This window comes from Lichenostomus cassidix, chromosome 1Aa (genome assembly GCF_008360975.1).
Source record: "Lichenostomus cassidix isolate B80296 chromosome 1Aa, HeHo_3.0, whole genome shotgun sequence".
NCBI lineage: Eukaryota > Metazoa > Chordata > Aves > Passeriformes > Meliphagidae > Lichenostomus > Lichenostomus cassidix.
Genome location: NC_139480.1, coordinates 23,823,153 through 23,841,920, shown reverse-complemented (window position 1 = coordinate 23,841,920; position 18,768 = coordinate 23,823,153). Strand labels below are relative to the sequence as shown.

General features: G+C 38.9%; 1 protein-coding gene across 2 annotated transcripts in view; it reads left to right on the top strand.

Moving 5' to 3' along the window:
* The window catches only part of MET (MET proto-oncogene, receptor tyrosine kinase), a 90,239-nt gene that overhangs the window by 51,682 nt on the left and 19,789 nt on the right, over window positions 1-18,768 (top strand). For both annotated transcript variants that reach the window (XM_085042707.1, XM_085042718.1), the window contains exons 6-11: window positions 217-377; window positions 1,556-1,658; window positions 1,870-2,006; window positions 4,366-4,539; window positions 5,439-5,538; window positions 13,723-13,941. In XM_085042707.1, coding sequence (XP_084898833.1) covers window positions 217-377; window positions 1,556-1,658; window positions 1,870-2,006; window positions 4,366-4,539; window positions 5,439-5,538; window positions 13,723-13,941 — 894 coding nt within the window. The remainder of the gene's footprint in view (window positions 1-216; window positions 378-1,555; window positions 1,659-1,869; window positions 2,007-4,365; window positions 4,540-5,438; window positions 5,539-13,722; window positions 13,942-18,768) is intronic.

Sequence of the window (18,768 nt, the reverse complement as noted above, 5' to 3'; positions counted from 1 at the left end):
ATCTTTCAAAGCTTTCTAGTATAGGTTTTGTTATTTATTGCTGCTGTCATAGAAAGCTCATAATGTGACGAATGAAAGGTGAAGAACAATTAAGATGAATGCTAGGACATAGTCTACGAAAAGAAATGCTTTTCTAAAATTTTTTCTTTGCACATTCTTTAGCTCCATGTGAAGTTCAAGAAAATCTGATTCAACTAACACAATATTTTTTAACAGATTCTCCCAAGCAGCGCTCCCATAGAAGGTGGGACAAAACTGACACTGTGTGGATGGGACTTTGGATTCAGCAAAAATAATAGATTTGAATTAAAAAATACAGTAGTCCATATTGGAGGACAAATTTGTCCTCTGGAAGCAAAATCTAGCAACAAAAACAGGTATAAAACCTAAAATATTAATTTCCTTTTGTACAGATGTTCTTTCTGTGGTATGGAGGGGTTTTTTGCAAATACAAATACTCACCCTATAAGTATCATCTCTGATTCTGAAATTTCAAACTGGAAAAAATCATGTCGCTTGATAAACTCCCCAAGAAAAACAATGCTCAAAATGGAGTTCAAATAAATCTAGTTTATGCAAATAGCTCCTGCAGCAGTTTTTCTGATTGTCTGTGATATGCTGTTGAACATATGTGGAAGCTGGCAAGAATGAATCTATTCAAAGATTTGAAAAGGGGCAGGTTCCTTTGGCCAGCATCCTGCTGGGCTAAGTTATGTCACCTCTGTCTTCCTGATCTGTGAAGCTACTGGGGAGAAGTGTGAGAAGATGCAGATATTTCATCATCCAGAGGCTTATGAGCCTCAATTGCACCTCTCCTCCTCCTCAGAAATATGTATTTGAGGTACTGGGATAATGGCTTAAGTTTAAGACAGAGGTTACTCTGGTTGTTATCTTGAAGAAAGGCAAAGTTCTGTGAATATCCTCTCTCTACTACCAAAGCCATGTGCAAATCATGGCGCAGCTTTCCTACTCACATGCATAGCAGTGAGTATATTGCCAGCAAGTGCTCCAGAAGGGTTGGGCACTCTCCTAACTGCTGTTCTGAACAGTCTTAATGGAAACAGCATGATTTAAGGAGACTAGATTATATGTGAGACTGAGAGAACATAATGTAATACATTGACACATGCTGCCACAGAAGTTCAAGTTTAATTTTGGTAATATTTAATTTTTTACAACAAATGTGTGTATATGCTGCATTTTTTCTAATCCTATTTCTGTTAATATTTGATACTAAAGGAATTTTTTTAAAAACCCTCAGCCATTGAATACAAGGGATTTCATTTTTCTATCATCCTTCTTTTTTCTGAAATGTGTTTGAAATTCTAAAATTATTTTCTGTGGCCAAGTATTATAAACACCACAGAGTTTGTATTTAGTTTTAAAGAAAACGGCCACAATTCTTTTAGCTGTTATTTCTGAAATGTTTGTGATGTGCATAGATTGATGATCTGTTTAGTATGGATCCTTCATTATTGTGAGTTTGAAGTGGTTCTATTTTAATACAAAAAAAAAAAATTTAATGTAATCTCTTTTTTTCCCTTGTTTTCTAAAGGCTGGAATGCACAGTTCCTGCTGCAAAAAGTCCAGGTTTTAATATATCCAGTAGTGTTTCTGTTGGACATGGCAAAACACTGTTCAATACATTTTCATATGTGGTAAGCACTATGATTAAACCTCTATAGTCAAAATTAGCTTCAATATTAACTGGAAGGGACTCCTCATGAGTCCAGTCCAGCATGGTAAATTCTGTATTCCTGTTGGCCTTCTTGTTACTTCATGGAAGAGTTAATAAATGTTTTAAGTTTTCCTCTTTACATTTTGAAAATAATTTTATAATCCACCAGTTTTATTTTTACCTTCCCTCAGAATCCTGTAATAACAAGTATATCTCCCAACTATGGCCCCAAATCTGGAGGAACATTGCTAACTGTAGCTGGAAAATACCTTAACAGTGGGAAATCCATGAGGATTTTTGTTGGTGAGCAACCATGCACTTTGAAAAGGTAATGTACTTACTAAAAAATAACACCTTTAATATTGAAATGTCTTGATTAAAAACGTTGGAGTTAAAAAGCCACTCAAACCTTTGCTTTCCTCTCCTTGTGTCACTTATTGGGGAATTTATACTGCAATAATCATTCAGTTCTGGATTATATCCTGAGTTTAGGATGTCTGAAAGATTTCTAGACGGGACTACAATTCCCTAGAAGACTTGTTTATTCTGTAATGTCTTCATTAACCTCATTAAAAGGTTGCATAGGGAAGTACCAAATCAGCTTCTAATGGACAAGTGGCCAAGAAACTGCTTATTTCCCATCATTTTTGTCACCCTGATTCCCACACACTCAGCCCTCTATCTTGTATTAACAAGTTTGTGCAGCAGCTGCCAGTGAGCAGCCAGTGGGTGCAAGTTACCATTTCCTACTGCTTGTTTGGGGAAAACCTGGCCAGTGGGATAATGTCTATCCCATACAGAGGAGCAGCTATTTCTGCACTGCTATCAGTGAACAGCCTACAAAACAGAGGCACCATCAGTTTGGGACTTTTCCTGGTACTTATAAAATTGTTTTGAGGTTTAAGCCAGAATTTCTTGTGGCTCTGTACTGGATTCAGTAGGAACTCAGTCATGAACCTTTGATGTGCTTTGTGCAGAAATGCCTTCAAACACAGCTGTATATAAACTTTAAATACCAGGTACAGATTCTCCCCTATGGGCAGACAAGAATTCTGAATTTTGTGGCCATTCTACCACGGCACAAATCCTAATTGGTTCTGTATTTAGGTACCAGCAGGGTGATTCCAGAATTGTCACCTCTATGGACAAGGGCAGAATCTGGCCCACAGTGTTCCAGAAACAGGATATCCAGCAATTCCTCTGAAATTTGAGCATCATCTAATGATTATGAAAAGTCATTGTGGTAAAACTTCACACTTGTGGAGAACATGAGGAAGCAGTAGCCTATTAGTTAACATCAGAGTCAGGAGAGACTAATTTTATTCTTTACTGCTAAATGATTTATGATATGCCCTTGATCAAATCAGCCAAGTCTGACTAAATCAAGGATTTAGATATTCAAGTCGGATCACCAAAAAGATCTTCAGCACTTCTGTTCCATAATAGTTTAGGGTGGCATTTATTGGTGTCTTCATCTCAACTGGTCAACTAATGGACAAATATGGAAACCTTTTGGGAATGATTCATTTGAGACATCTTCTGTTGGGGTAGGATGACAGGCAGCTCAGATGCAGATGTTGGTCAGGTGGACCTCTAGGCATTGAACAGTAGCTGAGACTTACCCAGTAAGCATCTCCAGCACCCCTCTTTCTCACTAGCCAAGTTGCCTGGACTCTTCTATGCAGGTCTTAACCAATTTCTCAGGACACTTTTTTCTCAACCTAAACAGGCAGTTTTCCCAAGTTCTGAGGGCAGCTAGAGCAAGGTTTATTTTTTTCCTTTAAAAGATGTTAAAAGCCTTCCAGATACATCTGAATGAATCACTATCCCTTATGGTGAACCTCACCTTCCTGGAAAGCTTCATAAGGTGCAGCAAATGTCCCTTTTGTCTAATTTGGGACCAACTCTTACATTCTATGAGAACAGCCTTACTTGGATGGCCCCTGGACGTGCTTGGGCCCAAATCACTGAAACCAGCTGGTAGTGTTATATTTGCTTCTCCAGTCAGTTGCCACCCTTGTATCTGATGTGCCCTGCTCCTGGTGGCCACATTTCATGTGCTTCAGACTTCAGGATCCTTCACCTCTCTGCTGCCCACTCACCCACTGAGCTCAGTGTGGGAGGAAGAGGATTTCCACAGCCAAGCATGATAGCAAGGGAAAGGTGAATATCCCAGAGACGCTGCTGATGTGCTGAATTCAGCCAGCACTTCCTAATTTTCACCTTCTTTCTCCTTGCCCTCTGCCTGCCCCTCAGCATCTGGTACATCCCCCACCAGCACCTTTGCTTGAGGTTTTTAACACAGACTAAATCCTATGGATTTGAAAGAGACATTATACCTTGGTTATAGCAGATCAAATAATTCTCCTTAAACCTGGAATGTGCTGTCATTTCCCAGGCTGGAAGCTGCTTTTGCAGGACTCAGGGGCTCATGGGGTTGTCACCAGTGCTGGGGCAACACCTTCCATCAGGCAGTGTGCAGGTCAGTTGAATTAAGATTAATCTTGAGTCTAAGCCGTGCAATTTCTACCTCATGTCATGCTTACTTGTTGCAATATGATTATCCAGCAGGAAAATCAATGACATTTTTTTACAAACAGATCCTTAGGCAATGTTGGGGCTCAGTAAAGGACAGTGTTTTAAACCAAATACATGTTTTATAATGGTGACAAGCAATCCCTTTTCAGTCCTCCCAGCATATCAGCGAGCACTGTGGAGTGCTACACTCCAGCACAGCAAATTCCCCAGGAATATCGTGTGAGAATGGAAATCGATGAAGCTATTCGGGACACAAGCAGCCATTTCACATACAGAGAAGACCCCGTCGTTTTAAAAATTCATCCAGCTAAATCTTTTCTTAGGTGAGTAAAATTTTCTTAGAGAAATAAGAAAAATATAAATGAACAAAGAATGGCTATGCTGCTCAGCAATCTATCAAAAGAAATTGCATTTTTATCTCCATCTGCCATGCCAATTGTTTCTATTATGGAGCAGTTGTAGAGGGCAGATCATTTCCTTTCAGAGGTGAAGGAGAAGGGGGAAGGGTGCCTCTTTTCTTTATGTGATTTCACTCCTAGCTACTGCTGCTGAGCCTACCTGTGATGTCCTGCTGAGATATCCGCTGCACAGCTAAGTGTGTCTCCCATACTGTGTCTGGACATTACACTGATTACTGAGACAAATCATTTAATGTGACAAGTCAGCGGACTCAGGAGAGCAAATGGATTTTAAAACAGTCTAAATCCAGTGCTATATAAATATTATGAATATATATGTGCGGTAGTATGTATGTGTTTTCAAGTGACATATTTATGGTCTCAGTAGCTCTAATGCAAGCCATCTGCTTTTGCCAAGAAAACGTCAGCAGTAAAACAGACACCTTTTTCAGCACCACTGAAAGCAATAGGTGAAATAAGTTAGCAAATGCTTAGTACAAATATGTGATCTCTTTTAAAATGTACACATTTGTTTTATACCCTGGCTTATCACAGTTTTAGAAAATACTTTTCTTTATTTGATTAGTTGTTATAGTAAATGTAGAATTTGTTTCTTGGAAAAATAATCTCAGTGCTCAAAGCTATGTATTTGCATTCACCCAATATATCCCTAATTCTGGTTTTATGTTATCATTTACTCTAAAATATAAATTTTAATTAACATTAATCTATCACAGCAGTTATTTATCCTACTCATCATCTTTTCTATATTTTCCTTTTTTTTTTTTTTTTTTTTTTTTTTTTTTTTTTGTAAATTTTCCTAGTGGTGGAAGTACAATCACAGCTCAGGGAATCAACTTGAACTCAGTGTGCTTTCCTCAGATGGTGATTACTGTACCTAAACTGGGAATGAACTTCTCTGTGGTGAGTCAGTTTTAGAGAAGACAATCTGTTATCTTTTCATCTTGGTGTGGTGAATGGTTATGAATTTTCAGTCAAATTACTTTGACTTTTGCCTTGAAACTTTGGGGCTTCCACTGATATTTTGGTGTTTTCTGTATAAACTGTTTTCTCTCTAAAGCCAAAATTCAAAATAAATTTGAAATTAATCTGAGGATAAAGCAACAGTTTCCAAGGAATCTTTTCCAAACAAATAAGGCTATTACAGTGTCTGATAACAAGATTTTTATATTTCAATTTGACAATACAAGTTCAGTGACTAAACACAGAGCAATGCAATATAGATATGTTAGATTACATGACAAGTTCAACCACTGCTGTGATATTCAAGTTGTGACTGTGGATATCTATCAAAGAAAGAGTAAGAGTAAATATGTAAAATCAATGGTAAGTATTTTAAGAATTTCTGATTGCCAAAATCCCTGTTGGGGAAATCTTTCCTAACTTGAATAAGTTCAGCAGCTAAGTTTTAAGATGGGTTTGGGCTCTTGTGATTGGGTACCTCTGCTTAAACAGCATGTCAGTCAGAGATCTGAGCCTTCTTTTTTTTGTTCCTGACTTGATTGTACACAGTGTCTAAATCTAAATACAGATATGACCATGTGACCTGTTTTAATTCTTATAAGGCAAAAATGGTATTTGTTGTCTAGTTGTACTGAAACTTCTTTTGTCTACATATTTCTGTTGTACCTCTAACATTTTCTTATCCTGTCAGGTCTGTTTAGTGTAACAGAAGCTAAATTGACCTACACTCTTTATGACATGCTACTTACTGTTCATATTCTCAGCTTATTTCTAATGATCATCATACACTCTTTCCTGAATTGAATTCTAAGTATTAGACCTAGGTTTGCTCAATGCATTTAAATGGTATGTCTGCAAATTTGCAGTCTTTTATAGCTTCAAGGTCATCATATTCTTCATGATCCTAATTTGTATAATATTATGAGTGTCAGGACCTGAATTTCCGCAGCATGTAGTCGTGTCTTGTAATTTAATGGGTGCCGATTTTAATCTAAAAATCAGTTCCTTCGCAATGAAACACAGTGTTAAATGTTATCAAAAAGTCACTTTACCCATCACTCAGAAAATAAAACCTTTCAGTGAAATCAACCAAACTTAAAATTTATTAGATTTTGAGTATTGAGGCATGGTTATTTCTAAGCACAAAGTATTTCCAAGGGACAGATCATTGCTGAAATCAGGTCTTGAGATTTTGCCTTGTGTGGGTTGGAGCATTCTTTTTGGGGCTTTTTTGAAGTAAAGATCATTCATTTGCCTTCTCTGTTCCCGTGTGGGAATATACAGTATTGCTTCTCTCCAGGTCCTGATACTGCATATCTTGTCAAATATTTGGGACCTCTTAGAATCTGAACAGATTTGAAAAATCTGAAGTTTTAAAGAATTAAATGCACTGTCCAAAAGTGATTGGCAACTCCAGCCAATAAACACTGTAGAATTCAGTCTCTCCCCCAAATATTGGAGAGCAACCTTGCCTTTGAGCAGTGGTTTAGTTTCATCCTGCCTTTTAACCTGCTGTTGAAAACAGACATGGACTTAGACAGAGTTATCTCCTTTATTCTTTTTCTTTCCACACCTTGCAGTGTGTATGACATTTGCCAAAAAAACAAATCTCCTACCACCCCTGATCTCTAAGAAATTGCCCCAGTGCATGAACAGCTGTACACAAATTCATTCTCCCTGCACAAAAGGTGGAATATAACCTCAAACGGATTATAATCCAGAGTGTTTTATATTTTGACACTGCCCAAGCAATATATTTTTGCTCTACTGAAATTAAAGGCTTCTGGCACTCATTTGACTTCCCTGCCTCTGTGGCAGCTATTTTTTTCTGCCACTATTCTCTACCTCAGGCATATTTCTAAAGTAAGAATATTAATTCTCAGGTAGAAGGGGAAGATTTATAACAAGCAAAATGAGATTGCACTGTGTAACTGAGGAAATTTCTGGTGGAGGATGCCTATGGCTGTAGTCCTACCTATCCTGCACTGGAAGCTCTGGTCTCTATGCATGAGGCATATAACATTTCATCCAATCATTACAAAAATAAACAATGAGAAACTATTCCCACCAGGGATCCAGACAAACTATCCCATTTATAAAGGAGAAGACAGGTTGTTGTCCTGAACAGACCAAACCCAAAATGCTCAGGAAGTGCTATAGCTGAGGTTATGTATTTTTGCTTCCTTAGTTTGGGAGAGGATAGCTAAATGAGTCATTTTTTTAAATTGTTATTTAAGCCCTTTTTCATTTCAGTTTTTCCCACTAGCATCCTCCAAGAAGCTGCTTTTGTCAGCATTCAGAAACTCTGGCTCTTGGGAAAACCAAAGCCAGCACTGAAACACATCCCAAAGCATCAAAGGAAAGTGCAGCTGGGAGGGACCACAAAGCCTAGCCTGGCCCACTTCTCTGTGCCAGAAGCAAATGTGTGCAGACCACTGCCTGACAGATATTTGTTTAGGCTGTTATTAAAGCTCCTTGTGAAAGAAATTTCACAATCTTGCTTAAACAAGCTTTAGAGAGAGCTGCTCTACCTGCTTACCTAGTGGTTTGGAAAGACTTCTTTCTAATAATTAACCCAAATCCTGTGGCTAATTACCTATCTTCTTGTTTAACCCTCTGTGGATACCAGCAGCAGATTATCAGTCTCTCTTGCTAATTTTATACATTTGCACTACATTATGATTCCATCTTTTTCTTTTCCAGTTAAAACAACGAAACTGCTCCAAATTCTCCTGATATATGTAATTTCCTAGAACTCTTCTCATTCTTTCCCTCACCTCCCAGACCCATTTCCATTTGCTTAAAACAGGTGGTGCCCAAATCAAAACAGCTCTCACCTTTTCCTGTGAGCTCTCTGTCCTCAGGGTTCTTTGTGGCCTAGAGTCCTGATGGAGTCACAATGTAAGTGAAGGGTCACTTCTGTAAACAGCAGGGGCTGTTGGGGATGCTCTGCATCCCAGAGTCTCAGGGAGCACAGCCAACAGACACGCTCTGGGGCATTTGCTTTTCTCTGCCTCTTTCCATCCCAGTGGAAGAAGTGAGGGGTACAACTGATAAAAAAGTTTTTCTGGAAGAGCTTCCTATAAGAAGTGCAGTTTCACTGAGACTGAGAAGTTTTGGGGGGAATATGCCAGCCCCCTATAGAAGAAACATTTAAATTGGGGTTCTCAGCTTGCATGTTTGTAGTTTAGTATTTCTGAAAGTTTTTCTTCTATGGAGGAAAAAAGCCTTGTTTCCATTGTACAGTATTCATTTCATATTTATTTATATTTCCTTAAAATTGTTCAGTACTGTGTTCACACTGGTTGTGTTTCTATTACAATCTATGTTAACGCTGTCAAAATAATACATTTTGCCATTTTTGAGTTTATTTCAATGAGTGAAAAAAATGTTCTAGAGTTATTGAACCATATGTTTCAATAATTGCAAAGTGTTTGTTTTTAATTTCTATTTCATGAGTTCTTTTTGTCATTTGATCTGACTAGGAACAAAAAGTATGAATTTAGGCAGTGCTGCATAAATTCCCAAGAGCTCTAGAGAATGCATAAGAATACGGAAACCTTCTCACTTCTGTTCACATATCCAGTTCCTGTGTGAGGTACACAAGCAGGGAAGCAGCTCGTTCCCTCCTTTCATTGTGCCTGTAAAAAACACTGTGCACAGATTGGAATGGTGTTTGATCAGGAACCTGTGCTGTAAGTCATGCTAGATGATTCATCTGCTTCTGAAGCACTTGAGAAAAATGTTTTCTCTTTGAAAGCCTGTATTTTTCACTAATTTCCCCATAGCGAACAAGTGGTCATTTGGGGATCCTTTGTTGTACCATTTTTAATATTACATCTATTAACTAATTTGGATCTATATTCCCACTCCTTAATCTCTTCTAACAATGAATGTCCCAAGATATGCAAGGCTGCAAAACTAAGAAGCATTTCTTAATGCATGACCTTCAACAACTGACCCTGTAGCTATGCAAGATCTTCTCTTTCCACAGACTTTTAATTATCTCTTCAGTAAGTAGTCTTTTGAATGATCTTCAGCATTTCGTAGTTTCCTCCTGCTAGGTGCTATTTCCTGATGTTTTATAGGAGAATTTTAAAATGTTCTAAACTTCATTCAATGTTTACAAGTTTGTAAGCAATCCATACTCATATTCATCAAGATGCTTAGAATTCAACACTGTCTACCTTAGATGTATTAAATAATGATAAAACAAATTCCCTGTAAAGTGTGGGTAGTGAGTGTGTGATTATTGAAGATATTCATGACTCCCTATGCAAACAGACTCAGGCTTGGATCCTCAATCTGTCTTGACTCCATATCATAAAGCTGCCACAGAAGCCCAGTGAAGAGTTTCCCCCACAAAGGGGAACTATTTGTCTTTCTTTCTGTGCCAAATCTGTATGTCATGCACATCTCCTGCCAACGAAAGAGTACAGCATGGGATGTCAGGAAAAAGCCACTGTGTAAAATCACCAGGGTGCCAGGGATGTAGTGCTTCAAGGAGACCATCCTGAATCCAGGGAGGAATTTGGACTCCCAGTCAGTATTGGTCATGATGTGCAAAGGGCTGGCTCTCAGATCCAAGAACAAGAGAGGGTTTACTCTACCTTCTGGTCTGATGATCTGATAGACTAGAAGTATCATCTCCCATGCCTTCATCCAAGAAGATGACTAAAATAAAAATGCTACGCATCCATCAGGATCATTCATTGTACTACCTGAAATGGCAGCAAAAGCCAATGAATTCTCTGAAAAACCCTCAGGATACACTGCTTGAGGGTCACTGCTTTGCAAAGAAAAGTCTTCTTAATGGGCTTTTCCTCAATTTAAACCTTTATTTTCTTTTTCTGTTGAGAAATCATCCTTTGGCAAAGATGGTTGGAGAGTCTCCAGGTCTGTCTTTAACTTCATTCATCTTTCATTCTTCACTGGAACTCCAAAAGTTTACTTTTTATGAAAGAACAAATTGGCCCTTTTCTCCTTTCTGACAGCTGCAGATCCTGTAATACACATCCAACTGCCCTTCTCTAATCTGGGTCAGCTGCTGGGAGACCTCTGGAACTCAGAGATCCTCCCTCATACTTTTCCTGTTGTTCTGTCAGATGAAAAAATTGAATTGGGCACTGAAGTTCAGGTTCTCTGGGTCAGGTTTGAATTAATTGCCTCAAGGGTCATATTTTACAAATGAAACAAGAATACATACCTTAAGTGATGAGTCATATGCATTGTGCAATGGATTATTATTCCCTTTGGGGTATAGAATTTACTTATGCTTGTGAAATGCTCCATAATTTTTATATTTTTTCTTCCTCATTGTCTTCAGATGTAGATTATAGTCACAAGAAAAATGTATGCTTAGCTTTTAAAGTGAATGTACTTTAAAGCCTAATTAAATAAAAGTTAAAGGTGCTGGGTGATAGGCAGTATCTTAATTGAGAAGGCTATAGATTGAATTAAGGGGGTTTTTCTTAGAGATCCTCAATCCAATATTTCTTGAAAACTAAACCGTCATATTCTTCAATTGCTAAAACCAATTTCAAGGTAAAAATGTCATGTCAAATCATGTACCAATAAGGGCATTGCAAATAAGATTTTTCTTGACCTTACCAATCAGTCACATTGCATCCCCTCCAAAGAGTATTATTAGATTTTTATCATTTTCTGAAAGCTTCTGCTTCAGAGACCAGCCTGATAAAGTAAAGTATCTGATTCTAATAGATAGCCACAAACAAAGTTATGAATACCACTGCTATTCATTTAAGGAACATCACTACTCTACAGTAGATAAAGAGTCTAATGAATTTACATTAATCAAATAAATATAATGATTACTTGGGACATACATGGGTTTATAATTATATATATTTTAGTAATCCTTTTTAAGAATCGACACAATGTGATAGATATCTTAATGAATATTCATATATCACGGAAAAGTATGGCTTGATCATCCATTCTAATAATGATGCATCTTATTATTTCCATACTAATTCAAATTAATTTCTAGATCCATGTGATAGACCAAAGCCTGAGATATGGTCAGTGGTTTATAATAAGGTATTCAAAATAACAATCTGATACTGTAAGCAAATGGCGCAAAAATCTGCCTTGTCTTGTGCCCCACAGTTTATCTTGTTGACATAGGCATTACAAAAATATTTCTGACTTTCTTCTAGGAATCTAAATGGGCTGTTAGGTACACAGGTGCAAGTCCCATTAGCATCATGGAGAGCTCCACCAAGTTATTTAACTGAGTGCCGAACTCACAGCTCACATATATGTGAGAGCTCTAAAACTGTAATGCTCAGAATGTTGAAAATGTTTCCCTTGGCAGATTCAAGATTTCACAATATTATTCACAGAGACATGAGTTGCTGTGGTGATTTAAAAAAGCCCTGATTTGTTAGATGGTTAATTTAACCCCAGTTTTCAAGCCAATGCTTGAAGCATACAGCTGATACTGCCAGAGTAGTTATGTCACTGATTTGAAACAGCAAAATTACATTGCATTAATTTAAAGTAATTTCACAGCTCCTTCTGGCGCCATTTTATGAGAACAAATTTAATTTGGAAAACAAAACAGAAAAATATATATTTTGGCCTTCTCTAGATGCACAAAGGTATTCAACAGCATTGTTGATCTTCCAAGGAAGTCTTTTTGTAGAACAGATATAAGATTTATGATGACTAGGAGCTTAGCCCCATTCTGACTGGGACATACGTCAGAGACGCTATTTTATTTTATATTTTTAAATAAAATATTTAATCTGCTCTCAGGGCACAGTGCACAGGGGACTACTTACAGAAGGTTTGTACAGTTGGAAGAGAAATACTTTTGTGGGACTGAAGCAGCTTTGTTTATGCCAGAAGTCCTTCAACCATATCCTTGGTAGGCAGCATGAACGGCAGGCACAGGGGAGGGTGTACACAATACCATCACAAACAAGCCACTCTGCAGTTTGTGTGGTGCAGCCCAGCACCCCTTGTGCCTCCCACTGATGCTTGTAGATGTCCTGTTGACAGTAGAAACAAACCTTCATGGTCCAGAGAAAGTTGGCTCTTCTAGAGCACTGTTAATCTAATTAAAGCTGCTGTCTAAAGTGGATCAGATGAAGCCCACTCTAGGTGAGCTGCTGTCCCTCTGTCAATTACAAAGGCAGTTTAGATGAGTCCTGCATTTTGCACTGGATCACATCCCTGTGGCACAAAGCATCCTCTGGAAGGTCTTCTGATCTTGGGGTGCATCATCAGCTTTCCCCCAGAGCAGGCCATCATAAGGAATAGTGGCAGAGGGGGGGACAAGTGTGGCTTCATGCCTGTTGTCAGGCAGCTCCTAAGGGAGTCAGGCAGCAGTGAGGGGCAAGCATCTCATCCCTGCTGGTCCAAGATACAGTGCAAAGCATGTCCCACAGTCACGCTCTCAGCAGGGACTTGCAGGACTGTACCTAGACACCAAGTGCCACACATCTGGGGCCTTACCTATACAATTTTAGAAAGAAGACACACTTTGCTGAGCTTTTGTGGCCCAGAATCCACAGTGTCTTTGGCTCTAAAGCCCTTTGTCACAGAGTCCATAATGCCTTTCTGGAAACAGAGCAACTACACTGTGGGTAAACTGTGCTTTACTTCTGCTTTCTACTGTTCCAGTTAGCTTTGTTGGCTTTTACCTTGTCCTCTGGTCCCTTACTATTGCTTTGGTAGTGAAAAAGAAAGAGAAATCCATGTGGCAGTGACTGTGACAGGATGGGTAAGATGAACTATGGCTGCTCAGTACATCAGGCTAGCCTCCTTATGGTCCTTGGCTTTGAAAATAATTTTCCATTAATTATCTGCAAAATATTTACTTTAAAAGTGCTGTGAACAATCAGACCAGGAAGCTTGTTTACTTGAACATTTCCTCAACAAGAGTGCAAACACCATTGACATGAAGTTTTTATACTTTTCTCCCAGCTCTACGTAAACGCTGTGTAGCACTGATCAGGATTTTGCTTTGGTTAAAGAGGAACAAGACCCCTGGTGTTTATTTTTTCAATATATATGTATTGTTAAAGAAAGTAGCATTAATCAGTGACTTCCTATGCATGTACATACTGCAATTACCTCTTTGGTTTTTTTTTACAGGCCTGTAGTCACCGCTCTAGCTCAGAGATAATCTGCTGTACAACACCTTCACTGAAAGCTTTCAATCTCCAACCACCTTTTGTAACCAAAGTGTTCTTTATTTTTGATGGTGTCAGCTCCCTGTACTTTGATTTTGATTACGTGAATAATCCTGTATTTAAGCATTTTGAAAAGCCAGTGTTCATCTCAAGAGGCAACCAAAATGTTCTGGAAATTAAGGTAAGAAATGCTGAAATAAGTTTTTCAATTATTCGCAAGTGCATATCAGCAGCACAGTGTGGAACAGACGTTTTTATTAAATAAAGGAAGCCCCAAGGAAGCAAGGGCAGTGAGAGCACTGTGTTCAGTACTGCATTCACCCGAGCCCAGTTGTTACAACTGAAAAGATGCAGAGGTGAAAACAAAGAAATATGTACCAGGGTGGTTGTTGGCATCAGGTAAAGTGGGAGAGGGGCTTTCCTTGCCCTCATGGGAGGACCACACTGCATCAGCTTCTGATTGCAATAAGCTGCATCACCAGTTCAGGATTAAACATGGCCAGCAGCCCAGAACCTGAAGTATGTGGTCTGTGCACGAGCCCTGGCTCTTACTGTCACATGGTTTTGTGTCCTTCCTCACAAAATATGTGGTCTGGCTTCTTTGGTTCTCTTGAGCTGAGGGAAATTCTGGCCTGTGCACAAAGTCACTCATGAGGATCAGTCACTGCTGTAGCCTAAATATTTATGGATCCATGAAAAATGCAAAGTTGATGCTGAATGCCTCTTCAAAGAGCACTGAGAATAGCCTACATAGCACTGAGAAACATCTCTTAGGAATCCTGGGCCTCCACTAGCACAGGTCGCTCTCTACTACAGTGCTGCAGAAAAAGTTAAATCCATTTTGCAAGAATCCAATTTCTTGAAATCTATTTTTTTCTGAGTTACAATATTAAATAGAAAAGGAATAAATGTGGATATTTCTAGTTTATAATGCATGCTTATGAAAATTTATTCTTATTTATATGTTATTTATATACACATCTATAATTTCTATAAAATATAATTGATAGAAATGTTTTATGGAAGACAATCAGTCTTAATGCTTGGGTCATCTCTTTGTGTGACTCTTGTATAGCTCTGTAGGCCAAAACTTCTCCCCCATCACAGTGGAGAAATCTTGAAGCTCTATGGTCTTTGAATCCAAGATAGTCCAGTGGGCCAAATTCTGAGCTGCAAGACATCAGAAGGATTACTTCAGATGTCCTGTCAGCCATGCTGAGTTCCAGCCAAACTCTGAGTATTCATCCATCTTTGCAAAGTGTTTTGGGCAAATACCAAAGAATAATTGGTTTGTTTTTGGTTTTTTTTTTTTTACATTGCTTTTATGGAGGAATGCTAGAAAGAGTTCTGGTGTGCAGGTCAACAGAGATCTGGGAATATATAGCTGCTGCATGGCTCAGTGCCTCTGTGCAACGACAGCAGTGTTTTCCAGTGTTTTCCAGGTCATGCATATCAACCAGTTGGAAAGAGGACTAATTTGAGAAGAATCTCAGAATAATGTAGATTGGAAGGAACCTCTGGAGGTCTTCATAGTCTAACCCCATTGCTCAAAACAGGGCTAAATTAAAAATTAGGTCAGGTTGCCTATGGCTTTGTATAAATGAGTTTTGAAAATCTCCAAGAATGGAGATTCTACAGCTTTAAAAAGCTCAGCTCCACTAGCCTTGCATTGTGTGTCCTATGCTTGAGCTCCCCTCCTAGCTCAGTGGCCCTCTTCTGTACCTCATCCAGTTTGTTATTATCTTTTTCTGTGGGGTTCAAAACTTGACACAGTTCTCAAGGTGTGGCTTCACAAATGCTGACCAAAATAGTACAATCACCTTCAATCTACTGGCTTCGCTGCTGCTAAAATGTGTGCTGAGCCTTCATCACTACAGTGGAATCCTGCTGCCTCATTTCACATTATGGTCCAGTGTATCAGTCATTTTCCTAAGTTTGATGTCATCTGACAGCTCAAAGACAATGCATCCTATCCCTTTGTCCAGGTTTTCAATAAACATTTTAAGCAGTATTGGTCCCAGTATCAGCCACTGGCAAATGCCACTTACTAGACTTCTAAGATTTCATCTGTGTCCAATCAGTTTTTCACTCATGCTATAGACTATCCATCCAGTCCATACCATCCTATTTTTTTTTTCATTGCTAGGAGAGATTGCATTGCACAACTTGCTAAAATCAAAGTCCACATATCCAATGCTCTTCTTTCATCTTCAGAGCAAGTCCTGTCTGCACAGAAGGTTGGTTAGGCAAAATACACTCTTGGGAAACCTGTGCTGGCTGTTCCCAATTATGTTCTTGTCCTTCCTCTGCCTGGAAGTGCTTCCATGAGGACTTGCTCTATAATCTTCACCATGACTGAGTCAAAAATTAGTTGGTTTTTTAAACTCTTTACTTTGTTTACTCTTTTATTCTCCCTGAAGAACTCTCTGGTGCTGTTTTTTGCTGGGGAAGAAAAAAAAACATTTAGATAAGAAAGGCTGACTGAGGACTGTCCTAGTGACAACTGACCAAAGTTACAGTTTTGTAGTATTGACCTGTAGTGATGGCACCCAAGGCAAATGTCTCCCTAAGCCTAATGTCCTGGTTATTTCCTGACAACCAGCTGGAGAATAGCTTTAGTGAAAGCTGGTCTCCTAGAATGAGGCATGAACAGGCACCAATTTAACATCTTCCTCTAAATAGAATTAGTTATAGTGGGGTGCTTCTATCAAAACAGTGAGGCAACTTTCATAAATTATAGTCAGGAGCCAAAAGAGCATTACAAGCCATACTGGCAACACTTTTCCCTTGCCCCGTACCCACATTCAAAAATTCACACACAAGTTTACATGCCTCATGATCATATTTTGTGCAGTAATTAAGCAAGCTCAGCATGAAATTAAATGGCAGCTTGCTTCAGTGAACAGTCTGTTCTACCAAACCAAAGTTCTTTTATCTCTTTCTTAATTAGTTTCAGAGGGGTGGAGGGAGCTTTTATCACAAGTTTTTCAATCTAACTAATCTAGTGTGACATATTTGGCTTTCATCAAATGACAGTGGGTACCGATTGAAATGTTCTGTTTGGTTTCCCCTGATGACCACAAGATGTTTTTGTAAGAAAATGTTATACACAAGAAAACATTAGGTTTTCTATTTAAAACACAGTCAAGGCACTGTGTGCCACAAATGCCAAAACACTATCCTTGTCTTCAGTGCCAGCCTCTCAACATCCCACATCACTGTCTTCCTTTGCCACGGACATGGCTTTTTCAAGTGTCTTGGTGCCCACCATGCCCCAGTCAGAGGGGTCATGACAGAGTGGCTTTAGACAACTCTCTGCTTCCATGCCATGAAGATACCACTTCAGAAGTGCTCCCTTCCCCTGCCAACATGGAAAGCTGTCAGGGTAGGAGAAATTCTGGTGTTTCACTGCTGAGTCTCTTGAAGAGGAGAGAGTCCACTTGCTGCCTCCCTTAGAAGCCGCTGATCCAGACCTGCAAGCTGGGCTGCTGACAGCTCAGTGCATCCTAGTTGTGAAAAAACCCCAAAGAAACCAACAAATAAATAAGAAAATAAAAACATCTTTCTCCAGTTAGCCCAGAGGCCTGGCCCATTCTGGGGTTGTGATTGTGATTGTGCACTAAGCTGGTGCAGGGACTCTGTGCATTATTCCAGAGGAGGCTTAGGCATGGGCCACCAGTAACTAAAGTGTATTTATAAATATAAATCTTCCACTGAAGAAGTACATAGCACAGTTGTAGCTCAATGTGTAACAACTGTGTTGCTACACAGCACATCTGAGGTCTTGGCTATGCTCTGGCACTGAAAATTCAGAGTAGGACAAGACTTACTGTATTGCCTACTCTATCCCTAAGCCAGTGCAAAACATTGTTCATGAGACAATCTTAAGGAAATCTTTCTTATTTATAGGCCACTCTATTGTCAAACTTCTTCCACATTGCATAGGAAATTGTTACTCTTGAAACCTGAACCAAAAGAGAGCAATATGGCAATTGGTATTTTTGAGCAAGCTGAAGAAGAGCCTCTGCAGCTGCAGTAATTACTCATTCTTCCCAAGTCAACCTGCTCACTCTGCTTAGGAGCCTCAAAAGTGCTTCTGACACAATTTCAAAGTTTCCACACCTTAGTTTGCAGTTCTCCTGCTGCATTTAGACTTTCAGACAAGTTATTCCCATCTCTCTAAAGTTGTGAGGTGGTTGTGCTATCAGATTGAGTTGCAACAGCTACCCAGTACAGTAATGAATTTCTCTAGCTTGCATTCGATGGCATTGCTCCCCAAGAAGGCAGTAATACCCATTTGAAAAGAGGAAATTTTTTTCCCAGTTCTCACAGGAGCCAGTTTCCTCCTTTTCTTCAAATTGTAGGCAAATTCTGTTGTCCCGAGAAGAGGAAAACCACCACTGAAAGAGTTTTGAAACTCTTAGTATATTTAGATATCATAGTGAATATCTTTGAAGCTATAACATATTAATGATAACATAATGGTCATAGTAGTAAGTAAAAGCTACCATCTTTATACGTGGGTAAGGACCACCTTAGGAAACATCACTATGATTTCTTTTTTTCCATTAGGGTAAGTATCAGTTTCAGTGGAGAAAAAAATTCTAGGCTTTGGTGTAGAAGAAGAGACCACTCAACCACAGTCTCTAGGATAATATCTTTATCCTGAAAATGGAAAAATTAATTTGAGTCTTTTGAGGTATATCATTCAGAGGAAAGATTTGTCACAATCTGCCGCAAGTCTCCATACTAATTAGCAATAAGCTTTCACGTGCTCCCTGGCCCAGGAATATTTTCTTACTTAGCACCAAACAGAATGGCTCCAACTAGACATAAATAGAGTGTGAAATGGACTTTTGTGGCCAGCAATTAAAAAGCATTTACCTGGGGTGTGGCTTTGCCATCAAAATATGACATTAAATTGTCTCTCTTATATGTTTATTACACTTTTCCTTGGGTTCAGTCTCATTCTGCAGCAGATCTAAAATGTATGCCGACGTAAGATTAT